This window comes from Cydia fagiglandana, chromosome 3 (assembly GCF_963556715.1).
Source record: "Cydia fagiglandana chromosome 3, ilCydFagi1.1, whole genome shotgun sequence".
Classification (NCBI taxonomy): domain Eukaryota; kingdom Metazoa; phylum Arthropoda; class Insecta; order Lepidoptera; family Tortricidae; genus Cydia; species Cydia fagiglandana.
In genome coordinates, this window is record NC_085934.1 from 2020902 (window position 1) to 2044488 (window position 23587).

The 23587-nt window shown below is 40.9% G+C and overlaps 1 protein-coding gene across 2 annotated transcripts; it reads left to right on the forward strand.

The window, feature by feature from the left end:
* Nucleotides 1-7143: 7143 nt before the first annotated feature.
* On the forward strand, nucleotides 7144-23240 carry LOC134679848 (bromodomain-containing protein 7-like). 2 transcript variants are annotated; one of them, XM_063538761.1, is made up of 13 exons: nucleotides 7144-7311; nucleotides 7395-7498; nucleotides 9169-9279; nucleotides 9413-9619; nucleotides 10718-10918; nucleotides 15747-15770; nucleotides 16720-16867; nucleotides 17227-17370; nucleotides 18656-18796; nucleotides 19384-19517; nucleotides 20691-20875; nucleotides 22217-22407; nucleotides 22809-23240. In XM_063538761.1, the coding sequence occupies exons 1-13, from the start codon at nucleotides 7284-7286 to the stop codon at nucleotides 22889-22891; spliced, it is 1701 nt and encodes a 566-aa protein (XP_063394831.1). In that variant the 5' UTR covers nucleotides 7144-7283; the 3' UTR covers nucleotides 22892-23240. The 2 variants fall into 2 exon arrangements, with proteins under 2 accessions (XP_063394831.1, XP_063394829.1); XM_063538759.1 differs by lacking the exons at nucleotides 15747-15770; nucleotides 22217-22407; nucleotides 22809-23240 and having other exon boundaries at nucleotides 7152-7311; nucleotides 20691-20910.
* The last annotated feature ends 347 nt before the right edge of the window (nucleotides 23241-23587 follow it).

Consider the following 23587-nt stretch of genomic DNA (forward strand, 5'->3'; position numbering starts at 1 on the left):
CGTCAAAACCTCGCATGCTAATTGGACGCTTCAAATATTTTGATCCCATCGGTGCGGCATTTTTATCTTAAGCTTTTGTTTAGATTATGCCTAATATTACCTACGGTTTGCACATAAGGGCTTTTACTAAAAATACTTTCTATACCTACCCTAAGTACATTATGTACAAGTAGTTACTACTTACATTACATTAGTACCTATCCTTACCTATGCTATGTTTCATATGTGTGGGGTCAAAGATCGTGGGTTCATACCTGGGTTGTAAGTAGGTACTGCATATAGAAGAACAATGCGTTCTCAAAAAAAATCATAAAGATGACTTAAAACTCGGTCATGAATTATATTATCGTCAGTTTTAAATTGTTTTGTGAATGTTAATGGTGTGTGTAAATGTTAGCCGCGACCACGACCAGTGAAACCTGTGTCGAAACAAATAAAGATAATAAAATAAATTCGCAATAGACCCGTCTATAAATGTGAGTTATACATATGTTTCGTGAAGTCGGTTTTTGTTAGTAAGGGTTCGATAACAGAACAATCAAGTACCTACTAGAAAACACATGTTTATCAAATAACCGCGAATAGCATCTACCTCTAAACCTCGGTTCCTTCTAGCTTCCTGGTTGAGATGATCGATGTTCGTCGGCCAGCGCCGACAGATAAACGGAGCTTTTGTTATTGTTAGGGGTGGTTCACACTGCGGATGGAGATTGAAGATTTGGAACCCACCGCCCTGTTTCTCCGACCTTACTTATTTCTCAAGTCGATGTAAAAAAGTTAGTGTACTTCGGGACCCGAAGTGGTGACCGACTAAGCTAGGCCGTTTATGGATTCAAAACTATTCTTTATTTAAGTATTATTTTTATAAGACACAGTACATAGGTGTTACATTAAAATAGGACTGCCAAACTGCGAAACAGTTTGATTGTATAGTTCGTTTTTTTAGCATTAGAAAGAACTTCGCAGAAGTAAGCTTGTGGTTCCAAATCCGGCACTTTTAGCGGTAATAATTTGAAGTAAATTATATGTATTGACCATGCTACATTAGATAATTCAATAGGTAATTATTAACAATTAAAGAGCCTCATAAAAACTGCACGCTTGCTTCGGTGGAGTTCTTTCTAATGCTAAAAAAACGAACTATAGGTAAGTCGAAGTCAAAGATATTATGTTTACTTTTTTCGCCTTTTCAAAGGAGTAAGTGCAAAATTGAAAACATCTCCGACGTCGAGTGTACCATTTCGTTGGTTGTTATTTAGCTTGGTGTAGACTAGGCTTTACACGATTGCGTTTAGTTGCACCTACCGTATGACCAGCTAATTAAATTGGCTCCGTAATAACATCTCACCCAATAAATCGCGTTTCGTTCGATATCGGCGTTAGAACGTGCCCGGCGTTTTTAATTTGATTTTCTGTGGTGCAAGGAACTTGTATTTTGAAATTTATTAGTTGAGATTTCTTTGAGAGAGCAAGTTAGCACCGTAAACTGAAACGAAAATTCGTAATATGTACCTAGGTATATTTTTGAAACAATGTTGAGTAGGTATCTGATTTATCATATCCGCCAGAGTTCACTGCTGGACATAGGCCTCCCCCAGTGCCACAGTGACCGGCCTTCGCCACCAGCATCCAGCGGACGTTGGCTGATATGATGATGATGATGAGGTATCTGATTTACAAAAACCTAACCTATACCTATTAGATTTAGTATATTTAAGCTCGAAAATAAATGTATGTATTATATTTACTAGTAGTATACTGCGCTCCATTGCTCGCTGGCAAACTTTGAGTCGGAACTTTTGGGTTTCTATCACAGAATAACTAATAGTACTAAGTACAGAAGACTCACTCTCTAACAAAACGTGTCTGTTACGATCAGGACAGATATGGCCGCTAGGTGGCGACAGCGCCACGCGCGGCTTATGGCTATAGCCACCAAAATTGGTGTGGAACGGATGTACTTTTAGCTACCTGTAACTAGCAAAGCGTCGAAATCGCGGAGTGAGCCACGCTTGCTTCTGTTAATGACCAAGTTTGGGAGTCTCCACCATTCTCGAAAGCGCTTAAGAGAACCAAGGGGAAACCTGTCCACAATCTACAGCCGTGTGTACATTTGATTAGTGTATATTATGCACGCTCTCTTCACCGTGTGACATATATTACACAACTACAGCTACCGCCAAATCAAACGGCATTCCTCCACTTTCACTCGGATTTGAGGAGTGACCTGTAAGTTGTAGAGACTGGCAATTGCAACCTGTCAAAGGTTTTTATAGATGGCGCTAGCATAAGTTTTACCCGTCTCGTCGTTTTAATTTATGGTCTGCTTCAATTTAGGTCATAAAAAAATAACAATTTGCCACTATTGTACGATATATCATCATCATCATCATCTCAGCCATAAGACGTCCACTGCTGAACATAGGCCTAGGTGTATGCCATAATCGCCACGCTTGGCAGGCGGGTTGGCGATCGCAGTCGAGTACACCGAATTTGAGGGATGCTGCTGCCCGTCCACCGGTGGTCTTGGACGTAGTTTAAGGACATACCCGGGTCCAATATATGTACTTACATAAATATTAATACCTTGTTTGAGGCTAGGCTTTAGCGGCTTTAGAGGGCAGGATTTAGCGGGGCTTGACCTCCTTACATATTACATACACGTCCCTCCATGAACATTTTTAAGAGGTCCTCATTAGATTTAAGCCCCTCCCAAACCAAAATAGTCTAAGTAGGACCAAGCTAACTTTGCATAGCATTTGCAATAAGAATAAGTGGGAATGTCATCATTAACTGATGTCAAGTTTCTATGAAAACATTTAGACGGACTATATATAATACCACAATTATTGTTTATAGATTTGATAAAAGAAAACCTTAAGGTGTCACGTAAAGGTTAAGACTGAAGTCTTTACGAATTACTAGTCTCTAATTTTGAGATAAAAATAGACACTGCGATAATATTCTCAAACCTGTAACCAGTTTAAAGTGATCTCCTATTAGTACGTGTTGTTACAAACGTCGAGGTCACGATTATACTGGTTTATCCAGCAGTTCTAGAACAAGTAGAACATGTGGTTCTGCCTTTTGAGTTCAATAGTTGGTCTATATATGTACTTCCAAGAAAATTGGCCATAGATTAAGTGACTTTCTGATAGAGGAGGTAAGCTAAATTTATGGAAGACGTAAGAGGTCTAATTTAAGACGTTGATAAGTTAATGACTGCAGAAAAGAGAAAATATAGGATATTTTATTAAATCAACAAGATAATGGATCCTGTTAGATACATACCTACCTATGTAATTAATAATTATATATTTTATTTATTCTACTACTACTATTTTTATTTATTCACGGTCTTTGAAGCCAGGGGACAAATCATCAAATCAAGAAAAACTTGAGTTATAAAACCTCTGTCGGCGTATTATGGATGGCTTTATCCAACTTTATCCACGTGATAAAATAATACACTTTTTAACATCGCAGGATAGAAAGTGACGGACATCGTTTTATCACGCTGTCACGTCAGCCGGCGTATTATGGAAAGCTTTATCCATCTTTATCCACGTGATAAAATAACTATCCCTGTTTAACACGGTGGGATAGAAAGTGACGGACACCGTTTTATCACGCTGTCACGAACGACCGTCATATCCGTACAGCTTGATTTGGAACATATACATTTCTGAAAACTATCTAAGTAGGTTCCTATCTATTTACTCACCTCTCCACACAGGGTGGTACTCGACCTGTACATATTATTGGTCCAATGTTCATTACGCCTCACTCTCTCATTAAGCAAAATGTGAGACGCAAATACACATTGGACCAAGAAATTGGACAGGTGGAATACCATCCTTAGAAATGTCCCGTTAAGTAGCATAATCGTTAATTTGAGTAGCCATAACTCATCGTTTGTCAGACTCAGACATCATGCACCAGTTAACGTCATCTTATTGTACGAGTAGCTCTAACAATAATCGTAGATCTGATCAGTATCTAGCAAACATAGCATTTGCTATGTAAATGAATTCCGTGCCAATTGCCAAGTGAGCTCGGCAGTGGTACAAAAAAGCGAAATTAAGCGCCACCACATGGTTTCATATTGTTTTGCCGTGTAGTACATTTAGAGCGTGTTAACTCAAACGTGCAGAATAAAAATATACTGTTATGGCTTATTTGTGGAGTTGGTACAAAATAATAGCGCTTGAGATGATGATTACCTACTAATTTTTATTATGTGAAGTTTTTTCAATGGGTACTTAACTGACCAAAAAACTTCTATTGAGCTAATACCGTAATTTTAACAACTTAGGTACCAAATTTACAATTTCTTCTATGATGTGTCTTCAAACCCATCAGGTATTACTTTAAAGATTTTGATGCATGCTTGATACAATTATATGTAGGTAATCGCGCGATGCTCAAAGACGTGCTAGCTGGACCTGAAAGCTACTAGACCACTAGACTATAACTAGAACTATAGGTATGTAGATCAATAAACAGTCCGGTATCTCGATAAAAATATATATTATTTTAAAAGTATTTATATTTATAAAAATCAAGATTCAAAATCTCTTTTTCACTTCATAAAATGAAAACACTTACACGTGAATTCGGTTTCAAATTTATTTTGTGGAAAAAGGCTCCATACGCACGAGAGCTTTTTCAAGGCGCGTTAAAAAAAGCGCTTGAATCTGTCTGCACTCTAAAGCTCCCTCCAGACTATGCGCGTGAATCGCGGGCGAAGCTGCGAACGCAAGTGTGGCGTCGATTTCGCAGATTGTTCACGCCTTCGCGCCTTGTTCTCCGTTTTTTGTCGGTATTTCGGCCCGCGTCAAAAGCCCCCTCCAGACTATGCGCGTGAATCGCGGGCGAAGCCGCGAACGCGAGTGTGGAGTCTAGTTCGCTGATATGCGAAATCGACTCCAGACTCGCGTTCGCGGCTTCGCGCCGCGATTCGCGCACGAGTGTGGAGCGGGCTAAAGGAGACGCGAAGCGCGAACTTGCAAGACTCCACATTACACAATATTTTGGCTCCTCTGTGGCAAGATAAATATAAATTATATTATGATTATATTATATTAAGCAGCTATATTTTACGGTTTTACAATAAAACAAAATGGAAAAACAGCTAAATCACGTATGATGCCATAGATAACTAACAGTTAAACTCGATCAGCTGATGCTGTTCCGCCATATTGCCGCGAACCAAACTGCGAAATCGCCATGAAGTGTGCGAGTGTGGAGTCATACGTGAACTTCGCGATATGTTCGCTCCGCGACGTCGCGCCGCGATTCACGCACATAGTCTGGAGAGGGCTTAAGCCTAAGCGCGCACCACGATTTTTATTTTTGCGACACGATTTTAGAATCGCGCTGTAATTTATCGCAGAAAATTCACTGCGCGCACTGCGATGAAAAGTCGACGATTTGTTCATTCTCGACATGGATTTCGTACCAGTCGCTTGTCGTGAAACAATATGCAAACGCTGTATGACTTTGAGTATTTATACCACAAAGGTGATCTCCTTATATTTCTATAATTAAACGGTCAACATCTAGCGTCTCATCATGTGACTCCATTGGAGAAGCAGGTTCCGATATGTTGACGCTTGGAGAGCGAAATGCCGACTGAGGTCCGGGGTGCGATTTTATTATCGCAGTGCGCGCGGGGCCATACAATTCCGTATGCTGCAATTCACTTTGCGACAATCGCGTCGCGAGCAGTCGCGGAAAAATGTGACAAATCACAATTTTATAATCGCTGCGATTTTTTTGTCGCATATGCGCGCACTGCCATATAAACACATACGTTACATATCTGCGACTAAATTATCGCGCGACAAAAAGTAAAGTTGTGGTGCGCGCTTGGCCTAAATTCAATTAAACGACAAAGGCTTAAAGTTGAAAATACCACAACGCTTGATAAAAAGCGCCACCGCTGTCGTGTGAATAGATACATGGTAATCCATTTTGTGTCATTCAAACCATAGACATAATATATATATAGACGGTGTCTCAGCGAGCTGTCACTGTTGCCACTTTTGTTTAGTGTACGATTAACAATTTAACACCACCTTGCTGTAGCCATGTCGATAAAGTCATATCGATAAACTATCGACATTTCTTACAATTTTAATTTTACTTCAAAGGTTTGACGATATCTAAAATGAACAAAAAGGCTTTTATTCTTTATTGTGGTTATCAGATCACAATTTTATCGTCACGCCCCAGCAGGGAACCAAGGGAAAGTTCAGATATTTAATTAAAATACATAAATACCTACTAAGATGTGTGTTCCGCAATAATTGAAATATTTTATTATATTCTAATATATTTATTATTCATTAGCATTTCAATTATGTATATGTTTAACGAAGATATCGAAGCTTCAATTAATAGCTATTTCGTTCCGCTGTGTAGCGTTTATCGATATATAACATGATTAAAATCGACTTTTCACATCCCTAAAAGAACACACATACACGCTTTTACGCACACATTCACAGCCTGGATGCATCAAAAAAGGCAACACTTGATTTGAAGTTCACCTTGTCAGCAGTATGGTTGTCCTTTTTTGACAAATGGCATTTTAAAAGAGCGAGGAGAGAGAAATGATACTAGTTGCTGCGCCGTCAAATAGAACAATAAACGTAGGGGCCTCATGGACTTATAATCTCTACGTCCGTGAGGGGCCTTGATTCAAACGCTTTTTTAACGCGCGTTGAAAAAGCTGCCGTCCGAATCGGGCCTAAGGCGATCTTCATATCGGTTGCGGGTGCGCATCAGTGTGATAACCGCGTAATAGAATCTGCGTAGAGAGTAACGTTAAGCGTGGCTAGTTAGTTTTCAATGCCCAGCGATTGCTGAACGGGGGATATCTGGTCTGTCATTGGCTATGTTTTAGAAAAGGATTGGATGTGAATCTATAACATCCAATGGAAAATGACTTTTATTTAGACGTCATATTTCTTGTAATTAAAAACAATCTTGATAAAAATAAATAAGATATTACTAATATTAGGCTAACGGACGTAGTTTAGGGTAAAAGATCCAATCCACAAAAATCTGTTAGTAAAATTTGAACTTTCTGTCAAACGGATAAGTCATTCATTTAAATGACAAATTTTAGAGGATGGATCTTTTACGCTAAACTACGTCCCTAATGTACAGTTTTTGTACTTTATAGTTTTATTTAATAATTAATTGAACTGGAGTCGGTGTGATTACTTTTAAGTATTAATTAGTGTGTATTCTATCTTTAAGCTTAAGTGTTAACTATGGATGACATGGATAAATTGAGTTGTAGTAAGTTCAATCATAACCTATTTCGTACCGTTAAGAAAATGTAAAATCAACAAGTTATAAGTAAAATTTTGTGTGTTCCGCAGAAGAAGTAATGGATATGAGTGATGTGGATCATTCCACAGACGACCATAAGGAAATGGATGAGAAACCCAAGAAGAAAAAGAGAAGGCGTCGTGAGATTGATATGGTATGTTAGTTAGTTTTGCTGGGCATTTTCCGCAAATCGACATCCATTGTGCCTATTTTGCGTGAAACGAGGTAGCGCTACTCTAAGCACCCCAGGTCCTACACGAAACCTAGCAGTCTTCAGGTTGCTAACTGCCTCTTTTAGTGTGCACCTGTGCACAGATTCCCTAGGTTTGGTATGTCATATCAGTGTGTAAAATGTTACTAATGAATCCCTGAGCTTTAATTTTATATAGAATCTAGAAATTATGCTATAGGGAAGCATGTTGGGGTTGATTCAGTTTTTTTGATTAACCTGTGGAGCGCCCCAGAATTACTATGGTATGGAACTCCTATACAAGTTACCAGCACACGTGTGACTGTAGGGCGATTGTCGGTTCTTACGGTGAATTTGTGGCCGAGTTCCCATAAAGGCCTTACAAACTTTAAAAGGACACTTGTTTTATTGCATACATGTGTGCATAGCATTATAAATATGAAATAATTGTTTATCTGAACTGCTTTAAAGATGATATTAACTTTTAATACACAAAAAAAATGATACTTCTCTTATTTTAATGAATAATCACAATCTGGAACTGTCTGCTTTTGTTTTTATATGTTTTTGTACAGGGTTTAGAGACCGCCAAAAAACATGTAAACCAAATAGATTTATATAGGTTATGTAATGATCTCTTAGAAAGTAAGTATAGCTCATTTTATAAGGTGTTTACTGATGGGTCCAAGGAGAAACAAGGATATGGGGCGGCTTTTTTTGACCCTCAGGTGGATTTCCGGGGAAAGTTCAACCTACAAGCTGATATATCTATTATGCACTGTGAACTTATTGCCATAGCCGAAGCGTTGTCATATGTAGAGTCTATAGACCATAACAAATGTGTAATTCTGTCAGACGCAAGGAGCGCCCTTTCACATTTGGCTCGGTTACCCTCGAGCAGTCGAGGGCTTCCGATAGCCTACACCATCCTTGAATCCATCAACAAACTTCGTACGTTAAATAGGGAAGTGATTGTACAGTGGATACCTTCTCATGTTGGTATCATGGGTAACGAGGAGGCTGACCGAGCAGCAAAACTTGCAATAACCGACGGTATTCCATATCATTGTCTACCAGTACACAGCGAAGTACTAGGTAAAGTTAGGATTAGTTGCAGGCAGATGTGGAGGGAATACTTTGATAAGCGGTCTCTCACTAAAGGAATCTGGTACCGAACAGTTCAATGTCAGCCCCCTCAGGTCCCGTGGTTTGACAAAAAGCTAAGCAGGAAACAGGTAGTATCACTCCTCAGACTTTGTTCCGGGCACATTCCATCAAACAAATTCAAGCACCTGATGAAACTAGCGGCTTCACCAAATTGCCAAGAGTGCGATAAAATAGAAGATGTTCACCATGTGTTGATGGAATGTGTCCGTAATGAGGCGCTGAGGAGTGACATGACATTTATAAAAACCACCAACATAGGTAGTTGCAACATCGTCCTGGCATCGCCACTATCAGACGAGGCCAGGTTGATGTGCAAACTATATTTAAATGTGATGTAGTGGTGTAGGTAATACTTCACTACTACATCATTATTATTATTAGATCTCATTACGGGGGTGACATTGTCACTGCGTGACAAAACCCCTTAAAAAAAAAAGATTAAAAAAAAAAAAACCTGTCTGCTTCAGATCAAGCTCTCGGACGATGATGAGACTGACGATGAAGGCCTGGCTAAGAAGGTGCATCGCAGACTGAGTCCCGGACCCAACTCTAGGGAGCCCCGTACTTGTGTACTTAAGGTAAATTAGATGCGTCACAACATACTCTGTAGGGTGGTCAAATTTTTCAACAACATAATGTTCTAAGTTAATGACACTTTTGCTCTGTTGACATTAGTTCCCTAACTGTCACATCATATTTCATGTTTCCCAGGCCTCACAGAAGCGTCGTCCCCTCTCCCGCCTCTTAGAGCAGCTACTCCGTAACCTGGAGAAGCGGGACCCTCACCAGTTCTTTGCATGGCCGGTGAACGACAACTTCGCTCCCGGCTACTCTGACATTATCCGACGGCCTATGGACTTTTCCACTATAAAACAGAAGATAGATGATAATGAGTATAAGTCGCTCAATTGTTTTATTGTAAGTACCTTATTTAAATTGCAAGCATTCAATGAATCAGGCATACATACTGTATTCATAAGATTGTTGGCATTGCCAATGCCAAAAATATATAAACAGAGAAAAAGTAGTTCTGATAGATAAGCCTGGGCATAATCAAAAATAAATAACTAAAAAATTAACTACCCCATACAAAATATCAACATCAGCTAGCCAAAATGTATGGTTCAAGTTTTATTTTGCCATTTCTGGGTTGGTCCAATAGTAAAATTTGCTCAGTATGACCATATATTTAGCCCGTAAATTATTGCAGGTGACTAAAAAAACCGGGCAAGTGCGAGTCGAACTCGCGCACGAAAGGTTCCGTACCATAAAGCAAAAAAAAAACGGAAAGAAATGCAAAAAGAAAACGGTCACCCATCCAAGTACTGACCACGCCCGACGTTGCTTAACTTTGTTCAAAAATCACGTTTGCTGTATGGGAGCCCCACTTAAATCTTTATTTTATTCTGTTTTTAGTATTGTTGTTATAGCGGCAACAGAAATACATCATCTGTGAAAATTTCAACTGTCTAGCTATCACGGTTCGTGAGATACAGCCTGGTGACAGACAGACGGACGGACGGACGGACAGCGAAGTCTTAGTAATAGGGTCCCGTTTTACCCTTTGGGTATGGAACCCTAAAAACAATCTGTATGTAATCACATCATTAAATTTGTTGTTGGTTCTTTTTAGGGCTGGGTGAATCAACTTTTTCTTGTCACTAGTTGCCATGGTTACGGTCTCCTGGGTCACTCTTAAAATACTAGTTATTTCGTATTTAAATGAACCAAACTTGAATTTTTTGGTAGTTATAAAGGCCTTTCCATAAAGGGTCATCTACTAAGCACGTTTGTAGAATATGGTACATCAGCTCTTCTAAGAAACTATGCTACTATTGTCTCCTGGCTGATGGGACAGAATAACAACAAAAAATTGTTGTTCGACCCGGCTATATAGGGCTCCTCAGCCTATGTATCACCGTGGCCATCGCTGATCTATTGTGATTAATTACTTTTTGATTTACATTGAAGTTTAATATAATGCTTTTATAATAATTATAATAATACCTTCCATAGAGCGACTTCAAGCTAATGTGCAACAACGCCATGAAATACAACAAAGCGGGCACTGTATACCACAAAGCCGCCCGAAGGCTCCTCCACACCGGCCTGAAGCAGCTCACTCCGCAGAAGCTGAGGCCTATGGGAGACCTACTGACATATATGTACGAGATACCTATTAGGGAGCTGGGATTTGATATCGGGAAGATGGATGTGGTAAGTGATTGGTTAAAAGATTTGTCATATAATCATTGGTACAGATTACTTTTCATTAAATGTGTGGTACATTTTCTGTCACTAAAAAGTTCCATCAAAATTTTCTGCGCCCACAATTTTTAAATTTACCCCTTTAGAGATGGTTAGTCAGACTATAGTTATAAATTTTCTAAAAAAGACATTACTGAAATTGAAAAATAAATCAATGAAAGATTAGATGTATAACGTGATATGTACTCGAATTTATGTAGGTATACATTTGCTTTTTGTAGAAATTCCAACATTGAAGTAACAAGTAATATTTAAATAGTGAAATCTATGAAATCTAATGCCTTTTATATATGATTATAATTATGAGTAATTCTTGTTTTTTATATGTATATATATTTCGGAGATCTCGAAAACGGCTCTAACGCTTTCGATGAAATTTGCTATATGGGGGTTTTCGGGGGCGATAAATCGATCAAACTATGTCTTATCTCTGGGAAAACGCGCATTTTTGAGTTTTTATATGTTTTCCGAGCAAAGCTCGGTCTCCCAGATATTGCTATATAAAAACAAAGAAGTAGAATATTTCAAAATGTTGGCTAAACATTAAACGTAAAAAAATTTAGATGTTTCCTTTTTTTCGTAACAGTGGGTAGGCAAACAAAATGTTGACAACTGTCAGCTGTCAAACATTTTGCACTCAAAAATGACCCAGCAACTTGTCAGTTTTCAATTGTTAGACCACGCAACGGCCAAAATATTCAAAATGTAAAGTAAAAGTAATAATCAAAATGAATCAGTGTCAGTGCCATGGCGTACGTTTTTAAAACACCGAATGTACCTTCTTCTTCCTTGTCGTATCCTCATGGCTGAGGGACGTGACGAATGTGGACACTTTTCACCAGCGCTCTCCAAGCCACTCTGTCTTGGGCCCAGTGCATGCTAGCCTGCAATGTGGCGTTTGTCTCTGACGTTATTCTGTCCGCCCAACGCGTGGCCATACGTCCACCCCTACGCTTCCTTGCCATACGGCCAGTAATAAGGAGCTTTTCCAGGCTATCTGGCCCTGCCCTGCTCAGATGGCCGAAGAAACCAAGTACACGTTGGGAGCAAACAGTGGAGAGCCTCGTTGTAATGTTAAGTTCGTCGAGAATTGATGCATTTGTACGGCGTTCAGTCCATGAGATCCGGAGCATTCTCCGCCAGCACCACATCTCGAACGCATCTATCCTGCGACGGGTTTCGGTTTTGATGGTCCAGGTCTCGGACGCGTATAAGAAGATCGAGAAAACAAGGGTCCGCATTAGTCTGATCTTTGTTTTGCGGTTTATGCTTCTGTTATCCCATATTTTCTCGAGTCTTTTCACCGCAGCTTTGGCCATCTGTGCTCTTCTAACTACCTCTGAGCCGCATTCCCCATCGTCACTTATTTGAGATCCCAGGTACACAAACTTGTGAACCACCTCCAGATCGTGCAACTCGTATGTTCTCTGCGCTTTACCAGGGCGGTCAATAAACATCAACTTCGTCTTACTTCTGTTGATTTTAAGACCATACTCATTGCTGACGAGCTCAATCCTTCGCAGCAACAGTGCAAGTTCGTTTTCAGAGGCACCTATTATAGTCGTGTCATCTGCAAAACGGAGGTTACTGATTTTTTGGCCACCAACCTGGATACCCCCCTCCCAGCCTTCCAATACCCTTCTCATTATGTGTTCACCGATGAGATTGAACAGCTGCGGTGACAGGATACAACCTTGCCGCACTCCTCGTTCAGCTCTAAAGGGTTGTGACACAGTGTCCTCTATCCGCACTCTAGACTCGCTGCTCAAGTATAGGTTTTGCACAAGAAAGATTAGGTGCTGCGGTATCCCCATTTCGCCCATTACTCTGAACATTTTACCCCAGTTGATGCAATCAAAAGCCTTTGCGTAGTCAATGAAGCACATAGCCATAAAGACGTCGTGCCCTCTGCATTTCTCAATCAATTGCCTCACGTTGAGTATTTGCTCCCGAGTACCTCTACCCCTTACAAATCCTGCCTGCTCCCTGGGTATTTGCCTGGCAATATAGTTATCTAGCCGCTTGTTCAGGATTCGCAAGAAGACTTTGCTGGCATGTGATATGAGCGATATGGTGCGGTAATTTTCACATTTGCGCGTAGAACCTTTCTTGTGCAGGGGTACTACTGTGGATTCGGTCCAGTCCTCGGGCCATACGCCTGTTCTCCAGACCTTCTCGCAGATCTTGTGCATGATTTTCCGCCCTTCGACACCTATACTTTTCAGCATCTGTGCCGTTATGCCATCGCTACCGCAAGCATTGAGCTTCAGCATCTGAATAGCTGATTCGACCTCACTTAGAAGAATGTCTGGTTCCTTTTCTACGTAATCCCTTGGATTTGTGTCTTCCTCAATGGTATCACTATACAGCTGCTGACAGTATTGCCTCCATCTTTCTAGAACTGCACTTTTGTCCATTAGTGTGGCACCATTCTCGTCTTCAATTGTCCATTGTTTCGGTTTGAATTCGCTAGCGAGTAGTTTAACCTTCTGGAACAAGTCCCGCGTGTGCGCTGTCTGTGATGCTTTTTCTAGATCGGTGCATATCCTATTGATGTAGTTATTCCTGTCTTTCCTACAAAGCCTCTGGATCTCACTATGGAGTTCCGAGTATCTGGATCTATCCTGATCGGAGTGCAGGCCATTTTCTTTGCAAACTTTCCTTTCGTTGATTTTATCCCAGGTTTCGGTGCTCATCCAGTCGGCTTTAGGTCGTGTTGTTTTGTGGGCAGCTTCAGCTAGTTTAGCTGTTTCGAGGGCCATGGTTTTGAAATGATTCCAAGTTGACCCGGCGGACTCAAAAGGGTCATAAGTTGTATCCTGGAGCTTGGATTGGAGTTTGTCATGGAACTCAATTCGCGCTTGTTCATTAAGTTGGACCGGTTTCTTCAGGTTCGCTCGTTTAGTATTCTTTAAGCGAATCCTGAGCTTTGCAGTAAGAAGCTGGTGGTCGCTTCCGCAGTCTGCTCCTGGTCGGGTTTTTGAGGCGAATATGGCTGATCGCCAACGTTGACACATTAAAATAAAATCGATTTGGTTCCTATATTTCCCATTGGGAGAAGTCCACGTGTAGAGACGTCTCGGATGCTGCTGGAACCAAGTATTCATGACCGCTAGTTGGTTTTCCGCACAAAATTGCAAGAGCATTTCACCTCTTTCATTCCGAGTGCCCAATCCGTACTTCCCAACTATGTCTCTGATATGGTCGTCGTCAATTGTTGCGCCAATCTTAGCATTAAAATCTCCAAGGACAATCATCGGTTCTTTCTTTGGTATAGAGCGCAGGGTCGTTTCAAGGGTACCGTAGAATTCCTTGATATCTTCTTCAGAGGACGATGATGTGGGGGCATAGACCGTGATTAAGTTCATCGGGTATGGATGTGCTCCCAATCTGAGCTTAAGTATTCTGTCGTTGATGCAATCATACCCGATTACTTTGTCTAGAAGAGGTTTCGAGACTATGACTGCCACACCACTGAAGCTTTTACTTGGGTTTCCCGAGACTATAGCTAAATTCCCCGAAGGCGTCGTGTAGTGGCCCGTCTCCTTTATGTGAGTCTCGCTAATGGCTACTATGTCCAATTTATACCTGTCCATCTCTCTCTCCACTGTTTCCAATGTTCCGGGTTTGGACAGCCCGCGTACATTCCAGGTAGCAAGCGTGAGCGTGTGGTGTTTCCTGATTTGCCTCTTCTTGCTGTTAGCAGCAGTAGTCCATTGTCCGCAAGCGGCCTGCTGAGTCACCAGCCTGCAGCCAGTAACATATTTCACACCAGATGGCCCGGACCCATGCTGGCGCCGGGCGTCAGCCGGATCGCTCGACAAATCATGCCTGTTCGGAACCCACATCGTTTTCTTGGGAATCTTGTAGCTGCGGTAGTATCCCCTTCCTTTCCGCACCAGACTTTTTGAGGGAATTTAATCCTCACGGCCACTGAAGCCGCCACTGGAGACCAGTGGTCGGGTTATCATATCCGCCGCCCGATGCTCGGCGTTAATACTCGTTTAGCACCACCCGGGAGGCACGTGCAGGGTTGTAAAAGGTATCTCCTGCGGACGCGAGTATCACCACCTCCCGAATGTACCAGTGAGTTATATACAATTTCAACCATTTCTTTATTTGACAAAAAGACTCGACTTTTGACATGAAATCGGAATAATACGATTGTGCATAAAATATTAAAATGTTTGGATTGTTTTCTGAAAAGAAAAACATGACAATACTTGAAGAGATTTCATCTAAAATCTATTGCTATGCCTTTTTAGTATTTACCTACTCCAATATTAATGTACAAATAAATTTTCAGAACAAATATTCAAAAATAGTGATTACCTATACAATTAAAATTAATGTGATACAGTGTGTAAATTTTTTGTACATTTTAACCCAATTTAAATCGTAATCCCAGATGTTGAGATTTGCGTAGGTCATCCATATTTTATTATTGTCAAATATATAATTTTTTTTTTCAAAAGTATAATCAGCCTACTTATATGTTATAGCAAACATTTGTAAATGCTCTTATTAGGGTTCCGTACCCCGAAAGGAAAAAACGGAACCCTTATAGGATCACTCGTGCGTCTGTCTGTCACAGAAAAAAAAGTACACAAAATTGCTCTTTACTTATAGATGACAGGAAAACCTATTAGAAATGTGCAGTCAAGTGTGAGTCGGACTTAATGTGCGGAACCCTTGAAACGCGAGTCCAACTCGCACTTGGCCGGTTTTTTTTCTTTAATTTGAAAAGACCTTTAAGTGATAACTTTTTGCCACGCAGCCTCTTAGGACGTACGGCCGTAAGGTGAATGTCTTCACATTAAGTAGTCAATATATATTTACTAGCCCCATTCCATACGCTCAAAGATTTAATAGTAAAAAGATAAAATAGTAAAAATGGTATTAACTATCTACATATTCATTCTAATTATATAAATTTTATCTAATACCTATAAACGAGCAATTCTTGTTTATTTATATATTTCGGGGATCTCGGAAACGGCTCTAACGATTTCGATGAAATTTGCTATATAGGGGTTTTCGGGGGCGATAAATCGATCTAGCTAGGTCTTGTCTTTGGGAAAATGCGCTTTTTTGAGTTCTTATATGTTTTAGAGCAAAGCTTGGTCGCCCAGATATTTAACGACTTTTGGACATATTATATATTTGAGCGAATGGAACACTATACAAGCCTAGAAGTGATAGTTAAATAGTTTTGTTTGGCTTCATCGTGTGCTAGTGACGCGCCAATAAAATTGCATGGTGAAGTGTTAGGGAACGCTGGGTTCATTGTGGTTTTTATCAATCTAACCATTATTTGACATCATTTTTACTTAGTTTTTCGGTAACAAATATTGTGATAACCTATAGAAAACAATTTAAAATATGTTAAAATATATAAATTCCGTACACGGCGGGAAGATGATAACCGGTGGGAAAAAAATTGAAGGAATTGGAACCTTATGTTGTTCTATTTTAAGTTCAAATTTCTTCAGTAGAATATCTTCAGTCAGAAAATGGTCATCACTGTCATCAGATATGTAGAAGAATTTTCTTGACCATATGACAATTAGATTTGAATGTATACACCAATCAATAGACTATCAGGCTTTCTATTCAGATGTTTCTGCGACAGTCCTGAGAACACACGCCGTTTCGTCTAAAACTAAAATAAAAAGACCACAACGAACCCTACGCGTACAGCATGCCCTAGCTTCCCTCCAATCCCATACACTAACGTTTCTCATCAACAGAAGGTGCTGAAACGCTCGAGCCCCATCAAATCAGGGGGCTCGGAGGCCGAAGTGGTGTCCGACGGGGCCGAGAGGCCAGACGGAGACAGTGTTAAGCTGCAGATGGAGGCCGCTAGGGAGCAGCACCGTAGGCGACTCGCTAAGAAAGGTAACAATAAATACTAGGAATGGTATAATATAGGCCGTAAATAAATAAAAAATAAAATAATTCAGTTAAAGCAGAAATTACGAAAATACAAATTTTCAAAATCTGATTTTGGAATATTATTAGATTGAGGAGTGTTAACGAGCCAAGAATGTTTGTTTTGCCAGAAGCTTAATTAATACTATTTTCAAAACATGTTTAAGCTATGACATTTTACTTTGACACTAAACACTACACATATATACTTAATACTACACATACTAAGACACTTTACAATAGATACACTATGATATAATACATAACTGAAGGTCTTACCACATTTATTTGTCATTTTTCGATACTAATATAAATTTTATTCACAGCATTCCCGAACATGGACGCCGAAGGCAAAACTACCCTCAATTTGGTGACAAACACAGTAGACCCGTCCACACCAGCAGACGAGAGACCCATCACACTGGGACAGTACATCGGCAAGCTGACGCAAGGCACTGGCGCGCTGTATGGTAAATATCATCTTTATATGGTCTGACATGGACACCGAAGGCAAAACTACCCTCAATTTGGTGACGAATACAGTGGACCCGCCAACTCCCGCCGACGAGAGACCCATCACACTGGGACAGTACATCGGCAAGCTGACGCAAGGCACTGGCGCACTGTGTGGTAAGACTTGACACGACCAGGCGTGGCTCACTCCGCGATTTCGTCGCATCGCCACAAGTACATGTGGCCCACACCAATTTTGGTGTCTAGCCATAAGCCGTAGTAGTTGCCGCGCACCGCTACGCAACGGACGCCTGCTCGCGCGTGCGCCACCTTGCGTCATATCTGTTGTAATAGACGCGTTTTGCTAGAGTGAACCTTCTGTACCTAGTACTATTATTTATTCTGTGATACGACGTACTAATTTAGTATTATGATGACCACTTGATGATGATGCTCTCCTGACCGGTTTCGGCCCCAGCGACTGTGTGCTCTGGAGTAGGCAATTTTTGGCTCGTGTTATTAGAGTGTAGCTGATCCACTCTCTGATGCGCTCTCGAGCAAATTTATAACATTTACAAGTATTGAGTTCTAGAAGTGACTATTCACTTGCCTTCTCAGGGCTAGGGATGAAATGGCTAGTCGGGAATAAACGCTCGATAGCCACAGCTTCCTGGTTAAGGCTCTTAAGGAAGATGGGTAAAAAAGCCTTGTGAACGCCATATTTCTTTCCGTTGATGGTTTGAGGAATGGACCGCAAGCTACACATTGACATTATTTCCAACATAATTTCGCGATATCGGGATGTATTTTAAATTCGTTATTAGATGATATTGTTATAATCCGTTGATGGAGCATTCCACGGGCTGTCCCGTACAAACGCATTTTATTTCCTGTGTTGCGACTTTTTTCTCGGCATTTAAAGCAGGCGATTATTTTTCTGTGCATATTTTTGACCATTTATCATAGAAAAGGAAACTCTTATACCTTTAAATCTTGAGAAACTTCGCGTTTGTACGGGACAACGGTAGACAATTTCATTGAATGCTCCTGATATCGTTTCTTCTATAATATAAGTTGTATTTAATAAAACGGATAGAAATACATATATACGGATATAAAAGAGTAGGTTAAAAATATTATAGAAATACAACTAGTCCAAAAAATACAATAATCCATATTTCCCGATTGAAACTTTGTCAAATTACAGCTATCCCAATGTCTGAAAGATAAACATATAATATTTTAAATGCTTAAATACTGCTTCCAAAATTTCATTATTATTTATTTGTCATTATGTTTCAGCACCTCGCGAAGACCGTCGAAATCTGGTGAAGGGCGTGAAACCACTGAACTATGGGCCCTTCAGTTCATTCGCGCCCTCCTACGATGGCACCTTCGCCACTCTCACTAAAGAGGAGTCGCACCTGCTCTACCATACCCTACGTAAGTTTATAATTATGTTACTACCAGCGTCCCGGGGATTGGCGTTACTTAGTGAAGGGCGTGAAACCACTCAACTACGGGCCCTTCAGCTCTTTCGCGCCCTCCTACGATGGCACCTTCGCCACTCGCACTAAAGAGGAGTCGCACCTGCTCTACCATACCCTACGTAAGCTTTTATTTTCCTAAAGTCGCCGGGCCACGACGGTCTAAGCATTGAACACGTTTTGTATGGGGGCCCATCATTGCAGTTATTGCAAGTAAAAAAGCCTACTTACTAGCTACTACCATATTGAAAAGATTTTTTGAGAAGTTTTTCTGAGTTACTCTGTATGATTAGATTTTTTTTATAACATTGTGTTACAAATATTAAGGCCGCTCTTACAGACAGGCAACGCACAGTCAAATCAGTTGAAAATAGTACCTTGAAACATATACCTAATACATATGTTGTAAAATTCGTGTAAGAATTTTTTTTTTTTAATTTACATTCTAAGGGGGAAAACGGGGTTATAAGTTACGACTTCTGCGAGGGCGAAGTATTGCGCACATATTGCGTTTTAATTTAACGAAACTATTTTAACTTTCAGCGTCAGAAACAGGGCAAGGGAATGAAGAGATGCTCCGCTTTGCCCCGGACTCCCCTTGGAACCTGTTCTACGACATGGAAGCGCTATTTCCTGACAAAAAGAAGGAACAAGAACAGCCGCCCTCAGAGGAGAAGGTAGGTGTTATTCTTTGATTGTTAGGGTTCCGTACCCAAAGGGTAAAAACCCGCTGTCCGTTCATCTGTCTGTCACCAGGCTGTAACTCATGAACCGTGATAGCTAATAGACAGTTGAAATTTTCACAGATGATGTATTTCTGTTGCTGCTATAACAACAAATACTAAAGTACGGAACCCTCGGTGAGCGAGTCCGATTCGCAGTAGTCCGGTTATTAATAGTTTTTTGATTAAAGTCTAAAAGGATTTCAACTCGCAATATAGGCTTTGCTGGATCGAATCCTTTAAATCCATTGAGTTATCGAGAACCCCAAAACCATCGAATCTTTCAGTTTTCTCCTATTTATTGTTCACGTCTACGAGAGGCGACATATACTAACCCATAATTCATAAAACTTTACGGGCCTATTTATTTATTTATTTATTTATTTATTTATTTAAGCCTTTATTCTCACAAATATTACAAGTTTTGGGTGGTTTTACACGTCATATTATTAAAGGTGAGGTACCCATTTTTGGGCAAAGGCCTCCTCCAAGCCCTTCCAATGGTCTCTGTCTTTTGCTTGTCGAGTCCATGTGTTTCCAGCTATCTTCGCTATATCATCTACCCATCTTCGTTTTGGGCGGCGTCTTGGTCTTGTCACCTCGCGAGGGTGCCAGTGCAATATTCTCTCAGTCCATCTTTCATCTCTGAGTCTCGCAACATGACCAGCCCATTTCCATTTTATTCTGCAGGCAAGTTACGGGCCTGATTTAGTTAAATTATGTTTTATCCCTTTTTTACAAATACATAAGTCAAAATGACAGATAAAGACAAACGATTATTAGCTAATCAAGGTTTGAAGCGCGTTTATGAATAAGGGGGTAAATACTTTCCGCAAGAAAACTCGAACTTTTCAAACTGCAGTAACTGATTTAGATTTGACGACAACTTCGAAGTCTCGATGTAATTCTTTTGGCCTGTTAATTCCTAACCTTATTTCCCAGAAGAAAGAAGTTAGAGTGGAGCCGAAAATGCTATGAATGGCTCCGAGAAATGATGATACGGTTTTTTTATGATCTACGAGGCAATGATGGAAAAATGATGATGGCGATGGACTGGTTCGTCGACTTGTATTGCCATGTGAAAAAGTCCTTGACACTTGTTTTAATTAGTAATTTTATATTTTCTAGGACATATCATCAGTGAAAGTAGACGTCGAGCAACTAAAGACCCTGTCAGAGCTGGGTATAGATGTGGATTTTTTGAACGATGTCGAAGAGGACATAGCTGCCTCGCAACACGACTACGGTATCGCCTCGGCCTTGAAGCACACGTGCGAGGTGCTGCAGAAACTTGAGAAGGAACAGAGAGATAGGTAATATAATATTACTGTTTATTTACGTCAAGAGCTGAGCGTAGACAGAGATTTCTTGAACGATGTCGAAGAGGGTATAGCTGCCTCGCAACACGACTACGGCATCGCCTCGGCCTTGTAGCACACGTGCGAGGTGCTGCAGAAACTTGAGAAGGAACAGAGAGATAGGTAAGATCATATTACTGTTTATTTACGTCAAGAGCTGAGCGTAGACAGAGATTTCTTGAACGATGTCGAAGAGGGTATAGCTGCCTCGTAACACGACAACGGCATCCCCTTGGCTTTGAAACACACGTGCGAGGTGCTGCAGAAACTTGAGAAGGAGCAGAGAGATAGGTATGATAATATTACTGTTTATTTACGTCAAGAGCTGAGCGTAGACAGAGATTTCTTGAACGATGTCGAAGAGGGTATAGCTGCCTCGCAACACGAATACGGCATCCCCTTGGCTTTGAAACACACGTGCGAGGTGCTGCAGAAACTTGAGAAGGAGCAGAGAGATAGGTATGATAATATTACTGTTTATTTACGTCAAGAGCTGAGCGTAGACAGAGATTTCTTGAAAGATGTCGAAGAGGGTATAGCTGCCTCGCAACACGACTACGGCATCCCCTTGGCTTTGAAACACACGTGCGAGGTGCTGCAGAAACTTGAGAAGGAGCAGAGAGATAGGTATGATAATATTACTGTTTATTTACGTAAAGAGCTGAGCGTAGACAGAGATTTCTTGAACGATGTCGAAAGGGTATAGCTGCCTCGCAACATGAATACGGCATCGCCTCGGCCTTGAAGCACACGTGCGAGGTGCTGCAGAAACTTGAGAAGGAGCAGAGAGATAGGTAAGATAATATTACTGTTTATTAGTATCTATATACATATGTATGTCAAGTTAGAGCTGGGCATAGATGTGGACTTCTTGGATGATGTCGAAGAGGACATAGGCTACCTTTAGTTACTAAGCTAGGCACAGTCGACGTAATATTATGTAAAACGGTCAGAAGCGCTCTGAATCTAGGTTTACATGAATAATAGTATATTTGTTTTTGACTTCGTTAAAGATATGTTTATATTTTTGCACCTCACTTTTTTGTAATAAGGCGAAACGTGTAAACAAATTTTTGACATCTACGGGCCCCCCCACATCTGGCGTCTTTCGAGCGTCGGCGTCTACAATTCTATGGCCGACGTCGACGCAACGTCGACGCAGCGTCGACGCAACTGCGCAGCGACGTCATTTTCCATAGCGCTGGACCGACGCCGACAGACGCCGACGCTCGAAAGACGCCAGATGTGGGGGGGCCCTAAGTGAAATATACACTGCAACCTTTATTTTTCCTGCAGACTGTCAACGACCCCGCCGTGGCACCTGGCGCTGCTGGCGCGCGCGGGCGCGGGGCCGGGCGCGGGCGAGCGCGAGCTGGCGCGCGCCGCCGCCGCCGCGCTGCGCGCCATGGCCGCGCGCGTGCCGCCCGCCGGCCTGGCGCCGCTGCACCGCATAAGGAAGGCTATGGGCGTTACTCTGGACCATTTAGGTGAGTCCCGGTACGTGCGGCCGTATCACCACACGATACGAGCGGAGGGAATTGGTCCGATATGTATTTGGGCGTTTTCAGAAATAAATATCGAAAACCCGATTCTCACAGGTCCCGGTGTTTTTGGGTTCTTTCGACTCGAAATCACTGGTACGTATATTCGATTCTGATGATAAAATAAAATGCCCCAAAAATTTTTATGAAAATTGTACATTCCGCTACGTCACGCGCATACGAGTGAAAAATTTTATCATACTAAAACGTAACGTAATGGAATGGACATTTTGAATCATCTTTTTTTGTATAGTATAATAGTATACCATCCTACGCGGCATGTAATGCAAAATACTCCAAAAAACCTGAAAATTAAGAGGTTATTATAAATGTTTTCTTATTCGCAGATACTCCGATGGCCGTAGACGATTTCGAAATGGAGCATGACCACGTGTCGGACCTGGACTCGCGCTCCTCTCACGACAAATAATCTCGTTCAAACAAGAAATGGCGACTGAACCCATTTTAAAGCGTATACTCTGACACACCCACTTCGCCAGTAAAAAAGACGCTAACTCTGAGGATATATACCCGTACCATAAGTCACTTGTCTGTAAATCAGTCACGTATCAACACTTATATATACGCCAACGTCTACATAATGTACTTTTTGTACATCGCGCTCTAATTCATTATGCATAAAAAGTAAGTTACGTTCACAAAAACGTTTACTTATATCAGTGCCAAACTTGTGGTAACCACACTAATTCTTGAACGTAATACGCCTTGATTTGTGGTTTATATAATTTGCCGGTCGTGTCTATTAATATAATTTTGAACACTTATTAAGTAAATAAATAACTGAAGAAAAAACTTGTTTAATTTATTTTACAGTAAATACATCTGGTGATAAGACACCCTGTGCTGTAATAATCACATTACGTATTTACCTACGTCGAAAATTCAACCTTTTGGACGCCATTGACCGATATATCCGCACCGCAGGTTCAACGCCAAAGACTGATTAATCGGTCACAGACCACAGAGCAACATAGACCTACGTGCATATGCAAAAAGTTCAATTTCAGTTTTGACACTGCGGTGACGTGGCGTCCGCGTGACAGCTTGTGTTTGACACGGCGTCGAAAAGGTTAAATTGCCATACGTACTGTAAAACGTACGATAC